Source organism: Artemia franciscana, chromosome 2 (assembly GCF_032884065.1).
Source record: "Artemia franciscana chromosome 2, ASM3288406v1, whole genome shotgun sequence".
NCBI classification, from domain to species: domain Eukaryota; kingdom Metazoa; phylum Arthropoda; class Branchiopoda; order Anostraca; family Artemiidae; genus Artemia; species Artemia franciscana.
Genome location: NC_088864.1, coordinates 36,599,981 through 36,624,694, shown reverse-complemented (window position 1 = coordinate 36,624,694; position 24,714 = coordinate 36,599,981). Strand labels below are relative to the sequence as shown.

The 24,714-nt window shown below is 35.5% G+C and overlaps 1 protein-coding gene across 1 annotated transcript; it reads left to right on the top strand.

The window, feature by feature from the left end:
• Positions 1-805: 805 nt before the first annotated feature.
• LOC136040992 (membrane-associated progesterone receptor component 1-like) lies at positions 806-24,016 on the top strand. Its single transcript, XM_065725490.1, has 3 exons — positions 806-1,201; positions 8,694-8,843; positions 23,793-24,016. The coding sequence occupies exons 1-3, from the start codon at positions 925-927 to the stop codon at positions 23,891-23,893; spliced, it is 528 nt and encodes a 175-aa protein (XP_065581562.1). The 5' UTR covers positions 806-924; the 3' UTR covers positions 23,894-24,016.
• Positions 24,017-24,714: the final 698 nt, after the last annotated feature.

The following is a 24,714-nucleotide window of genomic DNA, read 5'->3' as shown; positions in this document are numbered from 1 at the left end:
GTTAAAAAAAAATATTTTGACTTTATGCTTACTTTAAGTGCTTTGCTGCATTCAAGCGAAAGCGCTGAACTAAAACTCAAAAGCAGCATATTCACCATGCAAACAGCTATTTATTTTTCCGAAATATTTCCAGAAAGCTGCTTGTGTAATATAAATATTGGGAAGAACTTTCGAAGAAAACAAAAGAAGGAAAAAACTGGTAGAGGAGGAATTTGTGACTAAGATTTTGTTTTCTCCACTTCACTTTTATGATTAATTTTTGTCAAAAAATATGTCTTACTTAAGTACCATCTCTTCTAGCCAAGCTTGCTTTTTTAAAGTAATATATTAGACATAAGATAAAGCTTATGGTATTTTATTAGCTGTAAGTAAGGAGCAACTAATGACAGCTTAATAGCAAGCATATGAAACTTGATGTTGATTAAGAGCTCCCACTTTCTCATACTATCTTGGCGTCATTAGCATCTGTTTTTTACACTTGATTTTACAGCGACATTGTTTCAGTTGTAGTGCTTTTTTTGTCAGCTAATTTTTTCGCTCGACTTTCATATCTTTCTTTCTCTCTAAGTTTGTTTCTTCGATCATGTGACATCATTCCAGCTTCTGTCTATTTTCTTATTGATCTAGAGACAGTTTCTTCTTTCTAAGGAGTCATAGCTTTTGACGGGTACCATTAAACTTAATGAATTTTATATATTCGGAATCAGCATAAAAATTCAATCCGTTTTATTTATTGATCCTAATTAATTTTTTTTTAATTTAGTTCTTACTGGCTCGAGTCCTCTATGGCCTTAAATTTCACTCGTTCGTTGGCAACTGTCAACCCTGCCTTGGACCAATAATTAAAAGAACAGGAATAAAAACAGCACAGCTTTGCAGGAATGCAAGCTTGATTGAATATTGTTTGATAGCATTCTTGTGAAAATGGATTTCATGAAAGAATTATTTTCCGAAATTATATACAGCCCTGTCAACATGGTACTAATGGCAGGCATAGTTTATCTTTCTTATAAAATATATGGACAAGCAGTTTCTCCTATGAACCCACCTCCAAAGCCCCAACTGCCCCCATTAGAGAAGCAAGATATGACAATAAGACAGCTTAAAGAATATGATGGTACTAAAAATGATGGAAGAATATTGGTGGCAGTAAATGGAAGTATATTTGATGTTACACCAAAGAAAAACCTTTATGGACCTGGTAAAGTTTATATATATATATATATATATATATATATATTATTTATTTATCTATTTTTTATTGTATCACAATGCCCATATTCTGGGTAACATTCTTTCTATACCTTCTTCTGAAGGAAAAATCATGATAACAAAAGAGTAGGCTAGCACCATTTTATTTTCATATTAATAGACCCAGGCCTACTTTCCAAATAGGCTAAGTTGTGTTTTCAGGCACCAGGTTTGAAGCTTGTTTTGAGTGGGTTTGACAAAAATTGTTTTCACAGTCATTGTGTTCAACCCAGCAAAACTATAGAGCATTTTCATCTTACAAGTTCTAAGTGTATTGGACACAGGTTCCTCAAAATTGTAATGCTCCAAGAAGAGTATGGTTGAACACAGGTTCTGAGAAGATATTTGCCAATGTTTTACAAGGCACTAAAAACTATAATCTGCTCAATTCATATCAAAGTCTGTGTTGGATATGGGTGGTCTGAAAACAAGGCTCTGATGGCTAGCTGAGGCTACTACCATGACTTGTACCCCTCTCTCCCCAATAGGGTCAGATATAGGCTGAAGCTAAGTAAAATCATAATAAGGTAGCTCTTGTAAAGGAATTATGAAAATAAAACAAACATTAGTAGGCTACCATTAGATTCCTTATTTTATGTTTTTTCAAATATTGTGGCTGATTTTCTCACAAAGCACTCAACCCCTCCCCCTGATGGTCCCAGATATAGCCATATATAATTGAAAAGAAAATGAAAAATACCCTAAAAAAAAGTTTTTCTTAATTTATAATATACAGCATGTTTCTTTTAATCAGATTATCATGTTTTATCTCATTATTATCTACTTTTAAAGTCATTTTTAGTTATTTTCATATCCAATATTAGAATCAGTCACTCAGGCAAAATAAAATTTTATACAGTTGAGAATACAGAAACCCATTTTAATAAAAAAGAAATTCATGATGTATTATCAACAAAGAATGGGAAGCCAAACCTTGAAGATACAACTAGAGCTGCCCATCATCTGTATCTCATAAATAGTGATTAATATATATCATGAAAAGAGAAATCACCAATACAACAGCACAAACACAAAAAAAAGAGAGAGACAGAAGGAGAAAAGGAAGACTGTTTTACTAAATTAGTGATTAATATAGACCAGCACTTGAATGAGGCCTTAACCCTACTCATCCATACAATCACATAGGTCAAACAGCATAGCCACACACAATCAACCATAAAGAATAATCCATGGACAGGCAGTCATGTTGTCAATAAGTATAAGTTGTCATTTACCAAACAATAGAAAAAATAATATAGACAAATAATTCAGAGGCAACACCCAAAATAAGGGCTCATCAGGAGAATACACTGGCCTATATAGGGTTTCGCCACTCTAAATTCTCTACCCAGCACAGTGTTGTGGCTACCACAGAATATCCATGGCATCCCTGCGTCAGGTATCATATGTAAATAAAAAAGTTGTGCTAGGATACTGATGCTGCTTGTCATACCCAACCAACTTGCATATTCCATCAGCAATTGACATTGTGCAGTGGTGTCTACTCTAAACTACAAAAAATAGTCCCCTTGATCATACCCATCTGTGGTCACCATTACCAGGTGGGCTTAAGTTGCATCTATCCTAGCACACTATTAGGTGGAAGGCATGACACTGGGCCATAATGTAGTCACAACCCTGTTCTTTTATGTGTTGTATAAAATGTTTTAACTGCCAATTCAACAATGGAGCCAAACATATTCAACATTGGACCTTATTTTGCCCCGAAGTGCAAATTAAGGTAATTATGAGATCCAATTGATGCAGAAACATATTATTAGGGCTTTGGGGAGGGACACATTTTCAGAGAATCAACTATGATATTTGAAAAGGGCATAATATAAGGAGTTTATTGGTGCTATTTTCATTTTCTGATCATTGTTAGAAACTTTAAATTAACAAGATTTTCATGTCTCAAACAAATACAAAGTAGAAACAATAGGGAAAATCTTTTCAAGACAGTGGAAATCAGTTCTGTGAATATTTTGGCCCTATGTCCAAGGGCTGTCTTCAGCACAATACAAGAACAAGAGAGAAAATATGTATATATAAATAAACTTACATTAAATTGTGAGAATTATAACTAAATATACACAGAACTGATTTCCACTGTCTTGGAAAGATTTTCCCTATTGTTTCTACTTTGTATTTGTTTGTTATGGAAGGGCATTGTGGTCTTTGTTGCTATTTTCATGTCTCCTTTCCATTTTTGTCTATATCTAAATCATTTGAAATCTGCTTAATGTATTTACCTAATTGTTTCATTGTTTTAAAATGCTGTGATGTTATTAATCAGGTTAAGAATATTTTCTGTTAACAAAATGTCATGTTTGACTAACAGCCATACTATTTGAAAATAATAGCCCTATTGATTGAGGAATTAAAAGGTACCGCTCTTTTCTTATATCCTTCAGAAAAGGGCTAAAACAAAAATTGTACTAAAGTCTTATTAAGTGTTTTTTTGGTATCTGAAAAAGTAGTTATGGTAAATGAATAAAACATTCATGAATGGATCCAGAGTCTAAACTCAGCCTATGCCCTTTGAAGCCTTTACCCCAGTTTCTCTTCCTCTAAAGGGTCCTGAAATTAGATAGACATGGGAAAACTTTATATTGCAAGAATAAAACTTTCAGGAATAAATAGACAGCTATGTTATATAATTTATTAAGGGCGAATTCTAGAGGATGCCTAGGGAGATCTTTTGAAGCATCTTCCTCTGTCTCTTCCTTTTTCTAAAAGTACTAACCTTTGATTAATTTCCTTAAAATTTGTAGTAAATTTCATAAATAGATCTATAATACAAAGAAAGCATTTTCAGCTCCAAAACCTAATAAAATCCTGATTTGTAGAATTTTGAAATGTAATGTTATTCAAATCATTAGAATTGTGTCCTCAAAAGCAAGAGTCAAAGAAAAGTAAATTCAAAGTAAAATTAATATAAGCTTACCCTTGTCTTCTATGTATGTTTTTAGGAATAGGGAAGCAATAGAGTTAAGTTCTTGAAAATACCTTTTCAGATCATAATTTAGGCACTACATTCATTCCTAGCAGACTTATTTTTCCTAAGTCAACTAATTTACTGAAGAGCTTGCAAGTGCATCATCTAGAATCTTGCCTAAATAATGCTTAAGGAAATCATTTCAGGCATTATACATTTGCAAAATTTTGATTTTTGAAGTTTAAAATATTCAAAAATATTTGTGTCAAATTTTGATAAAGAAATCCTAACATATATATAGCTTCAAATCATTAGGATATATTTTCAAAACCTAGAAAGAAAAGAAAATAGACACAAACCAAAATTAAGAAAATTGAGACAGGTTTTTAGTTTTTGCATTTTTTACTGTTTACTAATCCTTAATCATGAGCAAGAAGTTGAGATAAGAGCTGGAAAATATATTCCTGAGCTATAATTTGGGTTTGAAGTTTTTTTTTGTTAGGACAGAATAAAAGTTCTAGAAATTAAAGAATAATGTGTTTGCTGGGCTATTCTTATGCTCTTGTCCATTATAATCCAGGCTATTATGTTTTTTTTTCTGCAACTCCACAGTTTATATCGAGATTAAACACTATAACCTAATAACAAAATTTTCACTTCTTGTAACAAAAAAAATGGTATTGCAGTGTTTTTGCAAAAATGCACAATAAATCTGTAGTTTTGTTGTACACTCATGTTATTTCTTTCAACCATATTGTGCTATTCTTTTTTATTTCAATTCTAGAATGCTAGCTCAAAAGTTTATTATAATGGCTAAGAAGCAGTGTACATTTAGTAAATTTTGGCTAAACAGTAAGCTGTATCTCTGATTTAGCCTATTCATTCATTGGACATGTTGGTAAATGATGCAAAACCAATATATTAGAAAATCTGTTGTATATTGTTAAAGCTATGTAATATAGGTAACTTGAGATCACTTCTCTTCCTAAAGGGTCTACTTACAAGAAAACTAAGTCTTTCTAGTTTACAATTTATTTTGTTGGAAAGAGAGATGCCTCTGTCTCATTCTTACTTGATAATCTGCAGCCAATAGTTTGCTCTGTATCCACAGCTATTAAGGAATTAGAAATGCTAGGAGCAAGTCAAAAAAGTTTAAAACTATAAGTGTAAGCAAAGATCATGTTATGTTGGCTGAAGCTGTGTTTCACTGGGAAGACATCTTTCAACTCTTAGGATGAAACCTCCACAGCATTCAAAACAATAGTCCCAGACAGTAAAATTGCTCAGAATCTTAATAGGGACAAGACTAAAGGCTTGACCCCAAGCCCCCCCGCGCGCGTAAGTCGTTACGCGCCATATTAGTTACGCGCCATTGTTGTTGTGTCCCTGTGTCCCACCTGTGAATATAGATAGATATATATATATTTTTAACTACATAAAACTTGCGAATATACAACATTCTTGACTGTCTCATTGTCTGTTTATATAAATAGATTGTCAGGTTTACCGACTCTTGAACATGCAACATATAATTGTCCATGGGAAAAACAATCTGTATTCAGATCTATACCTCATTATTCTAATGATTGCCCTTGAGCTTTGTTGATGGTAATGGCTAATCAAACATTCCCTGTGTCCCCGTCGTCATTTATATATCCCCCTGTGCCCCCCGGCGTCCCCGTTGTAGCTGTTTCCCTGTGTCCCGGTTGTCATTTGTGTCCTGGTGTCCCAGTCTGTAATTTCTCTTTGAGTGTTGCTGTCGTCATTTATATTCCCTGTGTCCCGGTCGTCATTTGTGTTCTGGTGTCCCAGTCTATAATTTCTCTTTGAGTGTCCTGGTCGTCATTTATATTCCCTGTGTCCCCGTCGTCATTTGTGTCCTGGTGCTTTGTTGATGGTGATTGCTAATCGAACATTCCTTGTGTCCCGGTCGCTTTCTCTTTGAGTGTCCTGGTCATCATTTATATTCCCAGTGTCCTGGTCGTCATTTGTGTCCCGATGTCCTGGTCTGTAATTTCTTCAGTTGACAAACATGACGTCAGTCGACACACAAACATGACGTCAGTAGACAGACACACAGACAAACAACTTTTTTTATATATAGAGATTCAAATTAAATGGAAAGTTTGGGAAATTGAAAGAATCTAAATATTTCATTAGGGTGTCAGATGTGCTTATATGTGCTTATACCAAATTATAAAAACGATTAAGATGAAAAAAATGTGACCTATTTAGAATTTTAATTTAGAGAAATCTATGTTAAAATGTGTCAAAATGGCTTTATGGGCCACCTTTTACGGGGTTACTTTTGTTGTAAATTGCTGCATCAGAACTATATATTGCGGATAATGTGATCCATTCACTGGATTCTAACTCTGACTTATTGTCAATAACCATATTCTCATTTTGCTATTTCCAATTGCTTGAAAATTAACCTCATCAGATTTTATTTTATCCACTACACATTTATATTTATTTCAAATTTAATCTCAGCCAATTTGAATACTGTAGTTATAATTATGTTTTTCTTGTAATTTTTCTTTTTGTGTGTGTGTGTGTGTGTTTTTTGTAATCTGTTTGTCATAGGTTAGTTAGTTAAGCACCTTATCCTATGCCTCAATCTTCTCCTATTTTCTTCTTGATTTCCATTGCCTGTGTTTCCTCTCTTTCTCCCTATTCTTCGGTTTCTCCTGTTTTTCTCTTGCTTTAATCCTTTTGTTTGATGGGATGGATGGATTGTGCTTTCTGTGTCCATTTCCTTAAAGAGAGGACTGATATTGTTTTCGAATGCTAACAAGTATGCTAGTCTTTAGAGTAACCAAAAATGGGTTTTCATTTGATGGGATCATCTCACTTTTAGCCCCCTCCCAAGGGCAGTAACCAAGCCAACGATTGAAATTAGTTTATTCTTGTTTTATTAGGGACATGAGGTTCAACAGTAGTATCAGATTTTTGAACAGTTTTAGTATCATCCCATCTGTAGCATGTAGCAAACAAAACTGGACATAACCTAAACCATAAAAAGAAAGAAAAATCATAAAAAAAGGAATAAGCAATTGTAAAAAAATGCAGATTGTAAAAGAAAAGTAAAAAGAAATCAACAAATATTGCTATATGAGTAATTTAAATTTTCTTACATCTCTAATTGTAAGGTGGATGATATATTGTGAATATTGTAAGGTGGATGCAGTTCTTGTGAATTTGCTTCATCAGTCTGAAAAATAACTTTATTTTAAACAAATCCTTTTTTTAGACATGGGGGGAGGGGGCTTGCTGAGGACTCTGTCTCTAAAGTGTTAATAATACAAATGAACATCATAGTAGGTAAATCAAGATTTTTGTAGCGTTCTGATTCTTTGGGAGAGGGGAAATGTTCCTTTCATGGTGCCAGACTCAGATCTTGCAAGTTCTGATGGGATGCACAATTCTAAGGGTATCTCTTGGATGTGTTGTGTAAATGTTCAGGAACAGACAAATCTAAAAATTAAATAAATGGCCATTTTAGTTGTTTTTATTCAGGTGCTGATGTCGACCCTTTTATCAGCATGGTAAAAATTCAGAACAGTAACTTCTTGCCAACTTTTAAACCACTGTGTTACACTAATGAAGCCCTTGGAAATGTTTTATATTGTCCGAATCACGGCTCAGGAGGTTATTTTTCAAGCTCCCAGATCTACTTTTCCTCCCAGGCAGAACAGCAACTTCTCGTGAACTAAAAAATAGTGTGTTTTTACATGAAGACAAGTCTCAGGAAGGGATTCATAGCTAAATGACACAAGGCATGAATGTGAAAACACTTTCAGGGTACAATTTCTGGAGCAATTTTTATTTTCAGTTTTGTTGAGGAAGCACCATATTTTTGTAAGTTAGTAGGAATTTTCTGTACTGCACTTTCAATTGTAGTTGTAATTTATACACACACTCTTGACCTATTTGTTCCATTTGTTTCTTGTTTTTTAACATTATGACTAAATTTGAACAACTTATTTTTGTGACAAAAATTTCTAAGGTCACAGGACAGTATGTGCAGTCTCTTTGTTATATTTCATTGATTTTTTTTGCACCAAGACTAATAACTAAGCAATTAGCATTCAGTTGTTTCTTAATCATAGTTGAATATATGGCTGTTTCATAAAATATAATGCTGCAACCTTTGCAACTTTATTTATGACCTAATTCAAGTCCAATAGTATCACCCTACTTTTGATGTTTCAATAGTCCATACTCAATTTTCTCTGAGTGTATTTTGTAGACCCCTATTCTAATTACAACACCTATCAAAAGCTTTCAAATTAAACGTTGTTATTTTAAGTGTAGAGATAAAGTGTAAGCTATTTAGTTTTAAACACAACAGATTGAAACTGCCAAAGCATTTCACTCCCATTAAAAATCAACTTCTTCTAAGGTGCCTTGTAGATCTGATGTCGCAATATGAGCAAGTAGTGTTTCTTAATACCTTTGCTCCTACAATTCCATTATTTATGGTTTTGCTTTATTATTTCAGGTGGATCTTATTCACCTTTTGCTGGAAGAGATGCATCAAGAGCCCTTGCTTTGTTTGATGTAACTGTAGTGAAAGATGAATATGATGATCTGACGGATCTTACTGAATCCCAAATGAGTCATGTCCGTGAATGGCAAGATCAATTTGCAGGTGAGTTCAACCAAGATCGTTTTTCCCACTTGAAAATCTCCTAGCTATATCATTAACCTGACAGGCATGAGTTTATTACTACACATTCTTTTTTTCTTTTTTTATGTCTCTAGTTGGTTCTGGAAATATCTTACTACAGTCAGCATTTGTAGGTTTGAAAAATATGGGGTTTTCTGTGATGCTTTTTGTTTATTTTCTAAAACCATCTTACACCTGATTATTATTGTTTGTATTGTTATGGTGGAACCGTGGATTAAATGAAGCAAATATACAAATTTCAGAAAATTACTGATAGGAAATGGTTCTATTGTCAGGCCTAGTCCTCCTGGCAAATTTAACCCCTCCCCTCGCTTGCAAAATTGAGTATCCATAAAGAAAATATAACAAATAAAAATAATGAAGAAAACAAGGGATTTTGAAATATTCTACCAATATTCCAAAATTTACGCAGAATATGTGGTGCAGAATGTATTATAGTATTTATTTTTACATTCTAATTTTGTATCATTTTTTTTTGTGCTTCTGGCGTTTGAGTTATAATAGCAAGGTAAGATGAAGTCTAGCATTAGGGCTGTGGAGTGATATATATTCCAAAGTTATACTTACTAGACATTCCGAAGTTTCTGAACAAAACAGATGTCTTACAACTTGGTTTGATATCGTAAGGGTTATAGGAGGGCCGGATAGTAGAAAAGGAACCAAGAGAAAGGCAGATTGCCCTCCAGTTGCCTTTACCCTTTAAAAAGGACACAAGAACTTTCAATTTTCAATCGAATGATTCCCCTCCCAAGCTTCTAAATAGCATCTTTCATTTGAAGTGGATGCTGACCCTTTTTTAGGCTGCATTTTGAGGGAAAGCAAAATTTCTTACTTTCTTTTTGTATTGAAGTCCATTTAACCCAAATTTTTCTAAAAGTTTCAAGTCAATCGGAAAAAAATTGGTTCTTTTTGGAGCCCCTTTTGTTTGAAGAGGAACCAATTTCAATGGGACAGATCCTTTGAATAATTTTTTGTACTTTAGCATCCTTGACTCAAAGACCCCTGGCTGTAAGTTTCACATTTTATTTATTTATTCAGGCAATAGCTTGTAAGCATAATATACAAAATGAAAATCAAAAAGTGGCAACTGTTGGAATATTTAACAAAAATCAATGGTAAATTTATGGTTGACAATATACATCACTGTAAAAAGAGGTATTTACTAACTCAGTCTTAAACAGTACAAGCAGTGACACAAATATCAGGTAATGAGTTCCAAAGTTTTATTGATCTACTTACAAAAGACATCCCACTTATTTTGGATTTTGGTGTGGGGGGGGGGGGTTAAAATTTCAATGCGTTTTGCTTGATTGACGTATAATGGCTTCTATGAAAGAAATTTCCTGAATCCAAATCTACAATGTCATTTACAATACTGTGGACCCTGAGAAGATCAGAGCGCTTCCGACAGAAGTGAAGACACGGCAATCCTAACGCCTCTAAACGTTTTGAATACCACAAATGCCTCAGGTAGGGAATTAGCTTTGTAGCAGATCTTTGTACTGATTCAATTTTCTTCCTATCATCTCTGTTTATAGGGTAACATACTGGAGAGCAATATTCAAGGAAAGGGCGAACCTTTGACTTGTATATTTTAAAATAATTTTTCACATTAAACTTCAAAAATACTCTTTTAATTCTAGACAATGTAAACCGTGCTCTAACCAAGACAATTCTCGTATGCTCATCAAATTTTAATAACGGATCAAATACTATGCCAAGATCACGGATAGTCCTCACCTCTGGTATCTTGGTACTTCCAATCAAATAGTGAGGATGCGAATTTCCAGCCGATTTTCTACGGAGGTAGCGCATGACAGCACACTTTGAAGTGTTTAAAACCATATAGTTTACCCTGCACCATCCACTTAAACTTTCTATATCCTCCAGGAGTAGTTTTTCATCTTGTACCGAGCCAACTTTCCTATACAACTTCACATCATCATAAAAAATTTTAACTGTAGAATTTCTTATAACTGACGGTTGATCATTTATATATATGGAGAATAAAATCGGACCTAAGCAACTACCCTGTGGAACCCTGCTACTAACTAATATACTTGAAGATTTTGCCTGACCAACAACAACAGCTTGACTTCTACCAATCATGAAACTTTCAATCAGTTTTTGAAGCAGCTTAGAGTGGCATATTTTGTCAAAGGCCTTAGAAAAATCGAAATATATGCAATCACCTGGGTCACCTTCGTCAGCAAACTGCTGGAAGTCTTTTATGACCCCCAAAAGTTGCATACTACATGAACGCTTCTGCCTGTATGCATGTTGAGCCTCTGACCGTAGCCCATTTTTTTCATAGTGTAATCATATACAATAAACCAAATTTTTTTCCATTATTCTGCAAAATATTGAAGTAATAGAAATTGGTCTGTAGTTTTGAAAAGAATCACGTCTACCAGACTTGTATAGTGGCTTCACAAGAGCTTCTTTCCATTGCTTGGAAGAGATCCTGCCGAAAACGACCGATTGAACAGTATGACAAGCGGCTCACATAAAACAGATGCCGAATTTTTTAACATAATATTTGTAATACCGTCAATATCCGGGCTTTTTCCTGTATCCAACGTTCTCAGCGCTTTCAAAACCTTGGAAAGAGAAAATGAACGATCATCAGATACTCCATTCGGACTAGTTAAATCATTCCTGATACAAGATTCCCACTCGTTTTTTTGTCGAACTCTCTATCCCAGAAACTTCAAAACTACTGCTAAAAATAGAGTTGAACTTTTCGGCTTTACAGACGTCCTTTTCTATAAGAATGGTACCTTCCCTAAAAACACTGGGTGATGGTGACTTATCTCCTGAAAAACGACCAACATACCACCTAAATGCTTTCGGATTTTTTTCATAATTCCTAATCAAAATTGACTCAAGCTCCCGCCTATTTTCACGCAACAGTTTGGTCGCGTGATTTCTAGCTTTTTTTTTATAAGTTTCCATATTCACATCAGTCCTATCAGCAATGAAACCCCTCCAAGCTTCATTTTTTCCTTTTATTGCTTGGAGTACCGGTTTAGAAAGTCTCACTCTGTTTTTAAACCTTGAGCAGAAATTTATTCTGGGGACAAATTTTTTATGTCCTTTGAAGCAATGTCCTTTGCTTTGAGCAAAGTATTGAAAATAATATCTAGCAATAGATCAGGTATCCTAAACTCATCACATAAATTTAAATCAATAATAAGCTTTTTAAACCCATCGTAATCAGCTTTCGCATAGTCACACCGTATCTTCGTCGATTTAGCTTCCGGAATAGATAATCTTAAACTAATTTCTAGAACAACGTGACCGCTTTTTCCTAACGGCGGAAAAAATCAATATTTGATACAAAATCACTCGACTTGGTTAAAACTAGGACTAGTGTTGAGGGAGTCACATCAGAATTTAACCTTGTTGACTCAATCACATGCTGAAAAAAATGATTTTCAACAACAGCAGATAAAAATTTGCTCCCTTCTATTCTCAGAAGCTTCTGTGCTTCACATTGATCAGGAAAAAAGTTTTGTGGTTCATTTCCAGGCCTCTAACCCCTTCCTTTTCCCGTAGCAAAACATTGATGATCTTTCGAACCAATTCAATAATCTGTGAGGCTTCACTCCACTTGACTCCCAGGATCAAAAATGCACCCTGCTTTTTTCTACTATAAAATAAGTATAAGTAAAGAATTGACAGTTTTGTATATTTACGGCCCTTGTCCCAAGGGCTCTGGGGATCATGTCATTCTTGGATACAAATTTATTGATATTTTTCAACTATTCTGAACTAAACAGGTACCTTAAAATGTTGATTCCCAAGGGGTTACAGAAGAATCAGATATGAAAAGGGCCTAGCACAAGGGCTGGTTGCTCTTCAGTCACTTTTTACTTTTGAAAAATGCATTATAATTCACGATTTCCGATCGAATGAGTATGCTCTGAAGTTTATACGATCACAAGGGGGTTTAAGGAGGGGGCAGCCCCCCTGTTATATGGAATAAATTCTGCTTTTTTTGAGGTTTAGTCTTACTCTTTATTTTCGTAATAAAGGCATAGACCAGAAGTATTCCAGGGAATCAAGACTGATTAGATATCAATGTCTACTCCCCCCCCCCTTTCCTAAAATTTATTCTATATTCATCTGAAGGCTTAATGAGAGCTAAGATGTTTCTGCAGTAAAATGCACTCTTTGAGACATCTGGTCCCCACCCCTCCTGCCTACAAATGGTCCACTACCCCTCCCCTTTCATAATAGCTGATGCGTGATTACGCAGCATTTCATATAACTTTATGATGAAGCAAATTAGTTTAGTTAAACGAGGCTCTAAAATAAATGTGAGGAACATTTTTTGGTAGCAAGAAGGGAGGCATCATTCTTCAGCACCCTTATTCAGACTTAGTCTAAAAGAAGGGAGATGAGAGATTAATTCCTGCCCCTCCCCCTCCATACCCCTATCTATGATTATATGAAAGCTCATAGAGATTTAGACAGTTTGGGCATTGAAATGCAGTGGTGAATTTTCAGTGGAGGGGGGCAATAAGCCAGTCCTCATTTCATGATCTAATTACAATACCTACCCCAAAAATCATTTATCTCCATTAACTTCACAGCAAAAATGTATCCAATCTTAGATTCTAACTTGACAAAAAAACCATTACTGGTGAATTCTACTGATTTACTCCTTGTGTAATGTACATAAGAATCGAGTTAAGGCTAATTTCTCCTTTGAAGTGTTGAAATTAGTACTAAAAATTAAAGCTGATTAATCAAATTTAATATTGAGTTGCTATCTAGGTGTAACAGGGTATATGCGAACACACTAGAAACTATTCAGTGGTAAAATAATAACTCATGCATTGTAGGGACAAAAACATTGGGCTACTTTAAATTTGCGCCCTTCTGAGAAGCTTTCTCTCTTCATATCTCCATTTAACTACACAATAAGACAAACACGCTGATACAGATTGCTCTGATTATCTGACGGGGAGACGTCTAGACAAGAGTACTTGAAAAGCAGCTTTGTCAGGTGCTCAATATCTACCTGGTACCAATTCTCTAGGGATGTTATCCCACCAAACTCATCTATTAGTGCCTTCGATTGAAGGTGAAATAGATATATAAAACCTAATGATTAAACTTGATAAGGGAGTGATGGTGTATTGATAATAGCATGTAATGGTAGTGCATAGTATTTTGTAAAAAAAAAAAGAAAAAAAAAGCAGATAAGTGAGTAATAGTCACATCGAACAAGTATAAGTTAGCATTAGAATGGGATAGAGGAAGAGCATATACATTTCTTTTTGATTTGGGCAGTTTAGCGATGTAATGGGTTGTTTGAAGAAGAAGTAGATTAGTTTGTAATTCAGTTGGCCTAAACCAAATGAGACTAATTTGATAAATTTGTATAGGAAAAGCTCTATTTGAAACAGTTGAAGCTCCATTAGCTGAAATATCATCTTTTCTGAATCTGAATAAACTAAGAACTATCTAATGATTTTAAAAGCTTATGTTAATTTTTTTCGCTATTGAAATCTTTTAAAGTTTATTATGGGGAACAGAAGGCAAAAAACTCGATTCTCTTCTTAGTTCCTTCCTTCTTCTATTGCATTATCCTCTGTTTTTCTACATTAATCTCCTTTTATTTCTGGCTTAATTTTGTCAATGAAATTCGAAGGATACTTATTAAAGGATAAAATGTTGAAGAAAAACTAATTTTTAATTATTGAAAGCTGACAAACAAATATTCAAAATACTGACAAGAGAACACTACAATACTGATTTTCGTACTTGGGGCAGGAGGTTAGAATTAATGCTAGGAGCGTATTTGAACTGTAATTAAGTTTTAACTGTAATTTTTAAATTAAAATTTATGACCATGTTTTGTAAGAGGGTACTGTCAACCTCAAATTTAATTTAAGCCTTTGACTATCATTGCAAAAACTCGACGAATTTAAGATGGACGATTTTTGTTTGTCTGTAGAACTTGGAGACAATGGACTACTCGAGTCTATCACTACAAAGTTGCTCTGTAAGATTGGCCTGATAGACCCCACCACTGGAATATTTGTCAAAATAAGGAAAATTTGTTACTTTTTGACAGTTTCCCATAACAACTCTCCCAAGAGAAGTCCCCAATACTGCCCAGAGCCCAATTTTTTTTATCCTGTCCCAGAATACATGATTAAAAGGGAAGCTTTCATGAAAATGGTATTGTCCTCCCATACTATTTTTGGCTCTTACCTTGAGCGACGGTAGAGACAATGTCCTCAATGGAAGTGATTTTAATGAGTTATGGATTGTCTTCTAGGAAACTGGTGAGTGATGATTAATTAGACCTGGGCCCGATATGAATATAAATCATTTTAATAATAGCATCATTTCTGCTGTTTATGTCTTCAATTTAGGTACTCTTGGCAAAATTGTATCTATGGGTGTTGCATGAAAAATTTGAATTCCAAATTACAATTTTATTGTACAGAGTTGCAACCTGCATTGCAAGGTTTGCCATCGTTAAGCGTTGCTAGTAACCTCTTGGAGATTGTATATTGGACCACTATTTTTCTATTTAGAAAACAATAACACTACTCGTCTGGTCTCGTTTCAAATGGTGACCTATATAAGATGATTAGCATTTAGAATTTAGAAGAAAAAAGTAATGTTTTATCTTAAGAAGATTCCCCTGGTAAATTCTCCTAACCAAAGTAGTAAGTATTCAAGCCTTTAAACAAAACTAGTATAGAAATATGACGAAAACAAGCTTAAGTATTCGCTCTGAAGAAACACTAACCACAAATTTGTATGGAGTAGAAAACTCTGTCAAGATCTCCTAAAGATTGGGAGCACAAATACAATACAACTTTAAAATTTTAACGGGGTTCCAAATAGTATAAGATGTTGCGTATTTTTAATCTACAAAGATAAAGAAGAACAAAATCGTTGATGCATCTGAACTGGCTCATTTCATTCTTTCAATGCCTAAAATTTCTCGACAAAATTACTCCTTTTTTCTACCACAGCCCATAGTAACCAAAAACTAAAAAGTTCGTTTCAATAAAAATGCAAGTGAGAGCAAATTGTCATTTGTAGCTAAATTAGGAGTGGTAACTATTATCTCGATTAGTATTTATAGTAACATGTTATTTAAAAAACAATTAATGGGAATTTCGAGATACTGCCTGAAACCCATGCAAATGTTGTCGGATGGAAACACAATGAGCACCATTGGAATTGCTGTTGCCAAAAACCCTAAACAGAAAAACTTACAGCCTCCTGGATTGAGCAATAAGCAAAATCACTTTCTGCATGGGTAGCACTCATGGTTCCTCTTTTTTTTCTTCTTCGCAGTTAGCAGGGCACGGGAACATCATAGAGAACGTTTAAGGAAGGAAGGAAGTTGCTATATTTAGTGCTTTTTGTAATTAACAAAACATAGTATTTTGAAAATAATGCAATTTTTGAAAAAAAAAGCTGAACAACAAGGAACATTACTGTTCCTTTGTTTTTAATGAAAAACATTGAACAACAAGGAATAGTACATTTTTGCATAGGTAGCACTTATTTGTCCTCATTTTTCCTTCATTTTTTTTCGTCATTTCTAGCGGGGAAGAGGAATAAAACAAGATGCTGTTTAGCCGCTCATTTGAAAGGAAGTTACGATTTTTACGCGCTGTAACGAGATGATATAAAACACATATCTTTGAAAATTCCTTTTCGGGGTATGATTCCATATTTGAGGGATTCTGCTGCCTTTCTCTCTTCGGTTTGTTCTTTACTGGATTCCAATGTTGAAAAAATCCAAAAGTTCATTTCCTATGTATGATATATAATTAAAGAATTTACGTTCAAAAACTACGTCATAAGATAACACTGGCTATACATGATGTTTGATAAATCTATCTCAAGGGCAGGGTCTTTTTTGCTTTTTACTTCATCAGCTAATTATAATATAGATCAGCTTAGGTTTTTAAAACAAAACAATTATTAGTAACAGACATGGTGGATTTTTTAAGTCGTTTGAAAACACACAAATGAGGCACAGTGAGACTTAAGGAGTTAGGCCTTTTCAAAGTGTTTTTGTGGCACTTGGTATTAACCAAGTGGCATATTGCGATCGCAAATTCTGTCGGTCTGTCTGTCTGTCCCAGTTTTGCTACTCTAGGCACTTCCAGGTAAGCTAGAACGATGAAATTTGGCAGGCGTATCAGGGACCGGACCAGATTAAATTAGAAATAGTCGTTTTCGCGATTTGACCATCTGGGGCGGAGTGGGGGGCCGGTTAATTCGGAAAAAATAGAAAAATGAAATATTTTTAACTCACGAACGGGTGATGGGATCTTAATGAAATTTGATGTTTGGAAGGACATCGTGTCTCAGAGCTCTTAGTTTAAATCTCGACCACGTCCGGTGACATTGGGGGAAGTTGGAGGGGGGATCTAAAATCTTGGAAAACGCTTAGAGTGGAGGGATGGGGATGAAACTTGGTGGGAAAGATAAGCAGAAGTCCTAGATGCGTGATTGACGTAACTGGAATGGATCTGCTCTGTTTTGGTGAGTTGGGGGGGGGAAGGGTTAATTCTGAAAATTAGAAAAAATGAAGTATTTTTAACTTACGAAGGAGTGATCGGATCTCAACGAAATTTGAAGTTTGGAAGGATATCATGCCTTAGAGCTCTTATTTTAAGATCTGGTGACATTGGGGGAAGTTGGGGGGAAGCCAAAAATCTTGGAAAACGCTTAGAGTGGAGGGATCAGGATGAAACTTGGTGGGAAAAATAAGCACAATTCCTAGAAACATGATTGACATAACTGGAATGGATCCGCTCTCTTTGGTGTAGTTGGGGGGGGTAGGGTTAATTCTGAAAAAATAGAAAAATGAGGTATTTTTAACTTACGAACGGGTGATCGGATCTCGATGGAATTTGATATTTAGAAGGATATCGTGTCTCAAAGCTCTTATTTTAAATCCCGATCGGATCTCGTGACATTGGGCGGAGTTGGGGGGGGGGGAACCTAAAATCTTGGAAAACGCTTAGAGTGGAGGGGTCGGGATGAAACTTGGTGGGAAAAATAAGCAGAAGTCCTAGATACACGATTGACGTAATCGGAACGGATCCGCTCTATTTCGGGGAATTGGGGTGGAAGGATAATTCTGAAAAGTTAGGAAAAATGACGTATTTTTAACTTACGAAGGAGTGATCGGATCTTCATGAAACTTCATATTTAGAAGGACCTCGTAACTCAGATCTCATATTTTAAATCCCAACCGGATCTACCGTCATTGGGGGGGGGGGGGCGGAAATCTTAGAAAATACTTAAAGCGGTGAGATCAGGATGAAACGGGGTGGGAAGAATAATAACAAGTCCAAGATACGTGACTGACATAACCCAACCGGGTCCACTCTCTTTGGTGGAGCTGGGGGGGGGGATAATTCGGAAAAATTAGAAAAAATGAGGTATTTGTAACTTACGAACGGGTGATCAGATCTTAATGAAATTTGATATTTAGAAGGATCTTGGGCTTTAAAGCTCTTATTTAAATTCCGACCAGATCCTGTGACATTGGGGGGAGTTGGAGGGGGAAACCGGAATTCTTGGAAAACGTGAAAATTGGACTACCTTTACCTTACGAATAGGTGATCGGATCTTAATGAAACTTGATATATAAAAGGATCTTATGTCTCAGATGCTCCATTTTTGATTCGAATTGGATCCGGGGACATAGGGGGTTAGAGGGGGGAAACTGAAATCTTGGAAAACGCTTAGAGTGGATAGATCGGGATGAAACTTGATGGCAAGAATAAGCACAAGTTCTAGATACGTGATTGACACAATTGGAACGGATCCGTTCTCTTTGGAGGAGCTGGGGAGTGTTAATTTGGAAAAATTAGAAAAATTGAGGTATTCTTAACTTAAGAACGGGTGACCGGATCTTAATGAAGTTAGATATTTAGAAGGAACTCATGTCTCAGAGCTCTTGTTTCAAATCCCGACCAGATCTGTTGACATTGGGGGGAGTTGGAGGGGGAAATTAGAAATCTTGGAAAACGCTTAGAGTGGAGGAATCTGGATGAAGCTGGGTGGGTAGAATAAGTAAATGTTGTAGATACGTGATTGACATAACCATACTGGATTAGCTCTCTTTGGGAGAGATAGGGGGTGGGGTTCAGTGCTTTGTCAAGTTTGGTGCTTCTGGACGTGCTAGGACGATGAAAATTGGTAGGCATGTCACGGAGCTGCACAAATTGACTTGGTAAAGTGGTTTTCCCTGATTCGACCATCTGGGGGGCTGGAGGGAGAGGAAAAATTAGAAAAAACAGGTATTTATAACTTACGAGTGGGTGATCGAATCTTAATAAATTTTGATATTTAGAAGGACATCGTGACTCGGAGCTCTTATCTTAAATCCCGACCGGCATTAAGCCTCTGATTTTCCTTTTAAATCAATCTATTGATTCTTAGAATTTTGTTAGAGCTCATAGCATATGAGCTCTAAACCTCTCCAACCCAAAAAATAAGATCCTATTGAAAAAAAGAAGAAATGAGATTGAAAATAGAATGTTAGTTTCGAGTAAGGAGCGACCGTCCCAATAGTGACCGAAACTCTAAAATACGAAATTTTGATGCCAATAGATATATCAAAAGAATCGACTTATTATGCTGGTTTCAAATATATAAGTTTTAGTCAGTTTAGTCTTACACATTAAAGGCTACGAGGCTGAGAAAAATTTCCTGATTTTCGAAAAAGGAGGAAACACACCCTAAAAGTCGAACAGATATTAAAGTTCCAGTGCCCTTTTTAAGTGACCTAAAAGATTGGAGGGTAACTAGGCCCTTCCCACACCCTTTTTTTTCTAAAAATTGTCCGATCAAAATTTAAGACAGCCATTTTGTTCAGCATAGTTTAAAGGCCGAGTAAATAGGCCTTTGGAGGTATCAGGATCCCACTTCCCCCAAATGCCCTGGAGAATAACTTTAATTTATAAAGTTTGCCTATTGTTTACGTATAGCATTTTTTATTGGGATGTATGTATACATTTTCCGGGTGGGGAGTTTTTAGCTGAGGGAATTTTTCAGGAGAAATTTTACGCTGGGGGAATTCGCTAGAATTCCAATACGAATTTCTTCTCATGTCTTGCTTTCTCTTTGCTGACTCAATTGTACGCGTGGAGATGTCAAGGGTAATTGTACGGGGTAAATTTTCACCGGGATTGTACTGTCCAGTGAATGTATCCACGGCAAGAAGAGATATTTCCGTGGAGGTTGAGCCAGATTTTCTGGAATTACTTTAAAAATGATCAGGGATTAAATTAAAAAACATGTTTTTTTCAGTTGAAAAACAGGTTTTTTCAACTGAAAGTAAGGAGCCACATTAAAATTTAAAACGATGAGAAATTATTACGTATATGAGGGGGGGGGTGCTCCTACCCAACACCTCGCTCTTTGCGCTAAAGTTTGGATTTTGTCCCAATTCTTTAAGAACGACTCCTGAAACACGAGGTTCGTATAATTAGAACAACAAGAAATTTTTTGTTTTAAGTACTAAAAAAACGTTAGCGTAAAGAGCGAGGTGTTGAGGAAGAACAACCCCTTTCATATACGTAATAACTTTCTGTCCAGTTTAAGTTTTAATGTTGCTCCTTACTTTCATTGAAAAAAAGCTTGTTTTTTATGGCACTTGGCATTTACCAAGTGACATATAGCGATCGCAAATTCTGTCGGTCTGTCTGTCCCGTTTATGGTAGTTTATGCACTTCCAGATAAGCTAGGGCTATGAAATTTGACAGGCGTATCAGGTACCAGGCCAGATTAAATTAGAAATAGTCGTTTCCCCGATTCGACCATCCGGGGGGGGAGTGTGGGGTCGGTTAATTTGGAATAATTAGAAAAAATGATGTATTTTTAACTTACGAACTGGTGATTGGATCTTAATGAAAATTGATATTTAGAAGGATACCGTGTCTCAGAGCTCTAATTTTAAATCCCGACTGGATCCAGATGCATTGGGGGGAGTTGGAGGGGAAAACCTAAAATCTTGGAAAACGCTTAGAGTAGAGGGATCAGAATGAAACTTGGTGGGAAAAATACGCACAAGTCCTAAATATGGGATTGACATAACCAGAACAGATCCGCTCTCTTTGGGGGAGTTGGGGGGGGGGGTTAATTCTGAAGAATTAGAAAAAAATGAGATATTTTTAACTTACGAAGGAGTGATCGGATCTTAATGAAATTTCATATTTAGAAAGGCCTCGTGACTCAGATATCTTATTTTAAATCCCGACAGGAACCAGTGTCATTGGGGGAGCCGGAAATCTGGGAAAACAATTAGAGTGGAGAGATCAGGATGGAACTTGATGGGAAGAATAAGAACAAGTCTAAGATACGTGACTGACATAACTGGACTGGATACGCTCTCTTTGGGGGAGTTTGGGGGGGGGGGGGTAATTCGGAAAAATTAGAAAAAATGAGGTATTTGTAACTTTACGAACGGGTGATCAGATCTTAATGAAATTTGATATTTAGAACGATCTTGTGCTTCCAAGCTCTTATTTTAAATCCCGACCTGATCCGATGACATTGGTGGGAGTTGGAGGAGGAAACCGGAAATCTTGGAAAACGTGAAAATTGAGGTATCTTTATCTTATGAATGGGTGATCGGATCTTAATGAAACTTGATATATAGAAAGATCTTATGTCTCAGATGCTCCATTTTATAAATACCCCTATAAGGGACATATAAATACCCCTATCCAGGGACATAGGGGTTTGGAGGGGGGGCAGAAATCCTCGAAACCAGAAATCTTGGAAAACGCTTAGAGTGGAGAGATCGGGATGAAACTTGATGGGAAGAATAAGCACAAGTTCTAGATACGTGATTGACATAATTGGAGCGGATCCGTTCTCTTTGGGGGAGTTGGGAGGGGTATTTCCAGTCCTTCGTCGAGTTCGGTGCTTCTGGACGTGCTAGGACGATGAAAATTGGTAGACGTGTCAGGGACTTGCACAGATTAACTTGATAACAGTCGTTTCCCGATTCAACCATCTGGGGGGGGGCTGGAGGGAGACGAAAAACTGAAAAAAAGAGGCATTCTTAACTTGTCAATGGGTGATCGGATATTAATTAATTTTGGTATTTAGAAGGATCTTGTGTCTCAGAGCTCTTATTTTAAATCCCGACCGGCATTAAGCCTCTGATTTTCCTTTCAAATCAATCTATTGATTCATAGAATTTTGCTAGAGCTCATGCCATATGAACTCTTGGCTCTTTCGACCTCGTCACAAGTGCCATATGAGCTCTTAGCTCTTGTTTATTTAATTTGGAATGAAGACCAGACTTATGAGACAGCTTCAGACTATCTTTTGAGATCCACTGAAGGGAAATAGATGTTCAGGGCTAGACCTATGTTAGCAAGTCTTTTATAGAAAAGAATAACCTATAGCCTGCAACTTACTCTTGATGTATGAATTAAGGTGTTTAAATATATAAGTGGGGTAATACTCTAGTCTATGGCTCTTGCGATGTAAAAGTGGTTGCCTTATAGCAAAAGAGTTGCACCATTCAGTCCTCCCATAATGCTTGCTACTGTGACAGAAGCTTTCTCCCTCTCCCTCCCCCCAATAGCACAGAATATAGCCCTAAGTAGAACAGAGTAAGATATCCAGTAGTAGAACTTCTGATCACCACTGATCACTATTATAGGCTACCAACTAGAGATTGGATTTTTTTTACCATTAGATGTGTTTGTAAATAAGGCCATTTCTGAAGGAAATATACTAAACGAACAAAAGTAGTAAAATTAGATCACTTATTTTTTGGTCTTTCCCAATATCATGGCTGCTTTCCTGACAATGCCTCCCAGTCCCTAATTGTCCCAGATATAACGCTAGGAATATACATAAAACTAAAAGAAACCACTGAAAGAATGACATTCTCATTTTATAATACGCAGCATGTTTCTATTAATCAGGTTATCATGTTTCCTTTCATTGTTATTAACTCCTTAAAATTATTCCAAATAAACTTCAAATTTACAATTCTATTGTTCTCTCTTAGGCGAAAAAAAAACTAAATTTTATCAAGTCGAGACAGCAGAAATGCTGCAACAAAGAACATACGATGGATCACTAGATTCAATTAATGGAGAAACATATTATTAGGGCTCTGTCTGGGAACATCAGGTAGTAGGATGCATTGTCAGAAAAGTAACCATGATTTTCGAAAAGGCTGTAAAACCTGGTGCCATTTTTATTTGTTTAGCATGTTTCCTTCAAAACGGCCAATCACTATATATTGACTGATTCGTCTATAGTTTCTTAATAAATGTGAAATTATTTTCAATATTTTAACCTCATACAAAATGAACAATTTTAAAGGCACTGATAGTCAACTGTTGGCCCTAATAAGGAACATACACTTAAGCTGGAGTCTTAACTTGGAACATGTTGCCCAATTTTGGACGTAAAATCTTGTTAGAACAAAGTATCTAAATCATAGATTGTGTTAGTGATGGAGACATTCAATTGAAGCAGAATAATTACATTTAATTAGGCTAGGATACAAGGGCAAATCTTTTAATGTTAAATAAAAAGATTTCCTTAATTGTAGTCAGTCAATCCTAACTAGCCGAGTCCCAACCATCAGCCAATCTTAACTGTGAAAAAGAATGTTCTTTTATTTGCCTAAATTATTACATCTTCTTGCTAATAAGTTTTTATTTTTAATCCAATCTATAACACCATGAAATAGTGTAATGCAAACAGTTGGATAAATATATTATTTTAGAACACAGATAGAAATACAAGGAAACGACACAATTCTAGATATTGTAAAGTAAGAAGTATGATATATTAGGACAAATTTATGATAAATTAGCACCTTTTTTTGTGAAGGTAATCCGTTTACATGATGACACATTTCAATTTCAGAGAAGTACGATTACATTGGAAGGCTGTTGAAAGATGAAGAGAAACCTGATGCTGATGCACAGGATGGTGAAATAGATAATACTCTTGAAAAACAAGGTTAATTCCAAGAACAAGTGCTTTCTCCCCTCGTTTTGGTTTTCCAATTTTATATTAACCCTTTCGACTAAATTGTTGTCGTCATTTAATCAAACAATAAAGTTGTTTTATTACGTCTAAACACAGAATAGAGGGTCATAAATTTACAGAAGAAATGGTCTCTACTGCAAAAATAAAGAAAATAAATACAATAAGCATGAAATGACCGTTTTTAGCAACTATTTCTACTTTGACGTCTTTGAAAATACAGAAATGAAAAAGCAATTAGTGCGATAATGTCGAATAATTTTCACCTCCTCGCTTCTTTTTTGTCTATCAGAGAAAAATTATATTATCACAAAGGACAAATGGGTTATCTTAACAAAAAACTATGGACATAGCTAAATTTGTTTGTGTGGAAATCAGATAAGAAGCAATAAAACATTTTCCCCAGAGAATTAATATTCTCAGTTTGTCTAGACTTTTATTTCTAGCAATAAGAGCTTAGAGTTAAACTTGCAGTTACATACCATAAAACAGATTCAATTAGCTGGACCAAAAAATGTATAATAGAAGGGATCGTGTTCTTTGTAAGGGTGTCCTATGGCCGCTGTGAACACACCTTGTATAATGGGAGAAGTGAATCATCTCAGCGATTGTAATGAAGCATGAATTTTGGTATTTAAGTGAAGTTTTGTTATCAGTTAGGTATGGGCATATTAAAGTTGGAATCCTTTGGTTGCAACAAGCAGACGTGGAACAAAGAACTGCCTCAGATACATAATTCCTAGCGTTCCAATTGCTATGTTATATTTACGTGAAGAAGAAAATAATTTGATCCAACTTT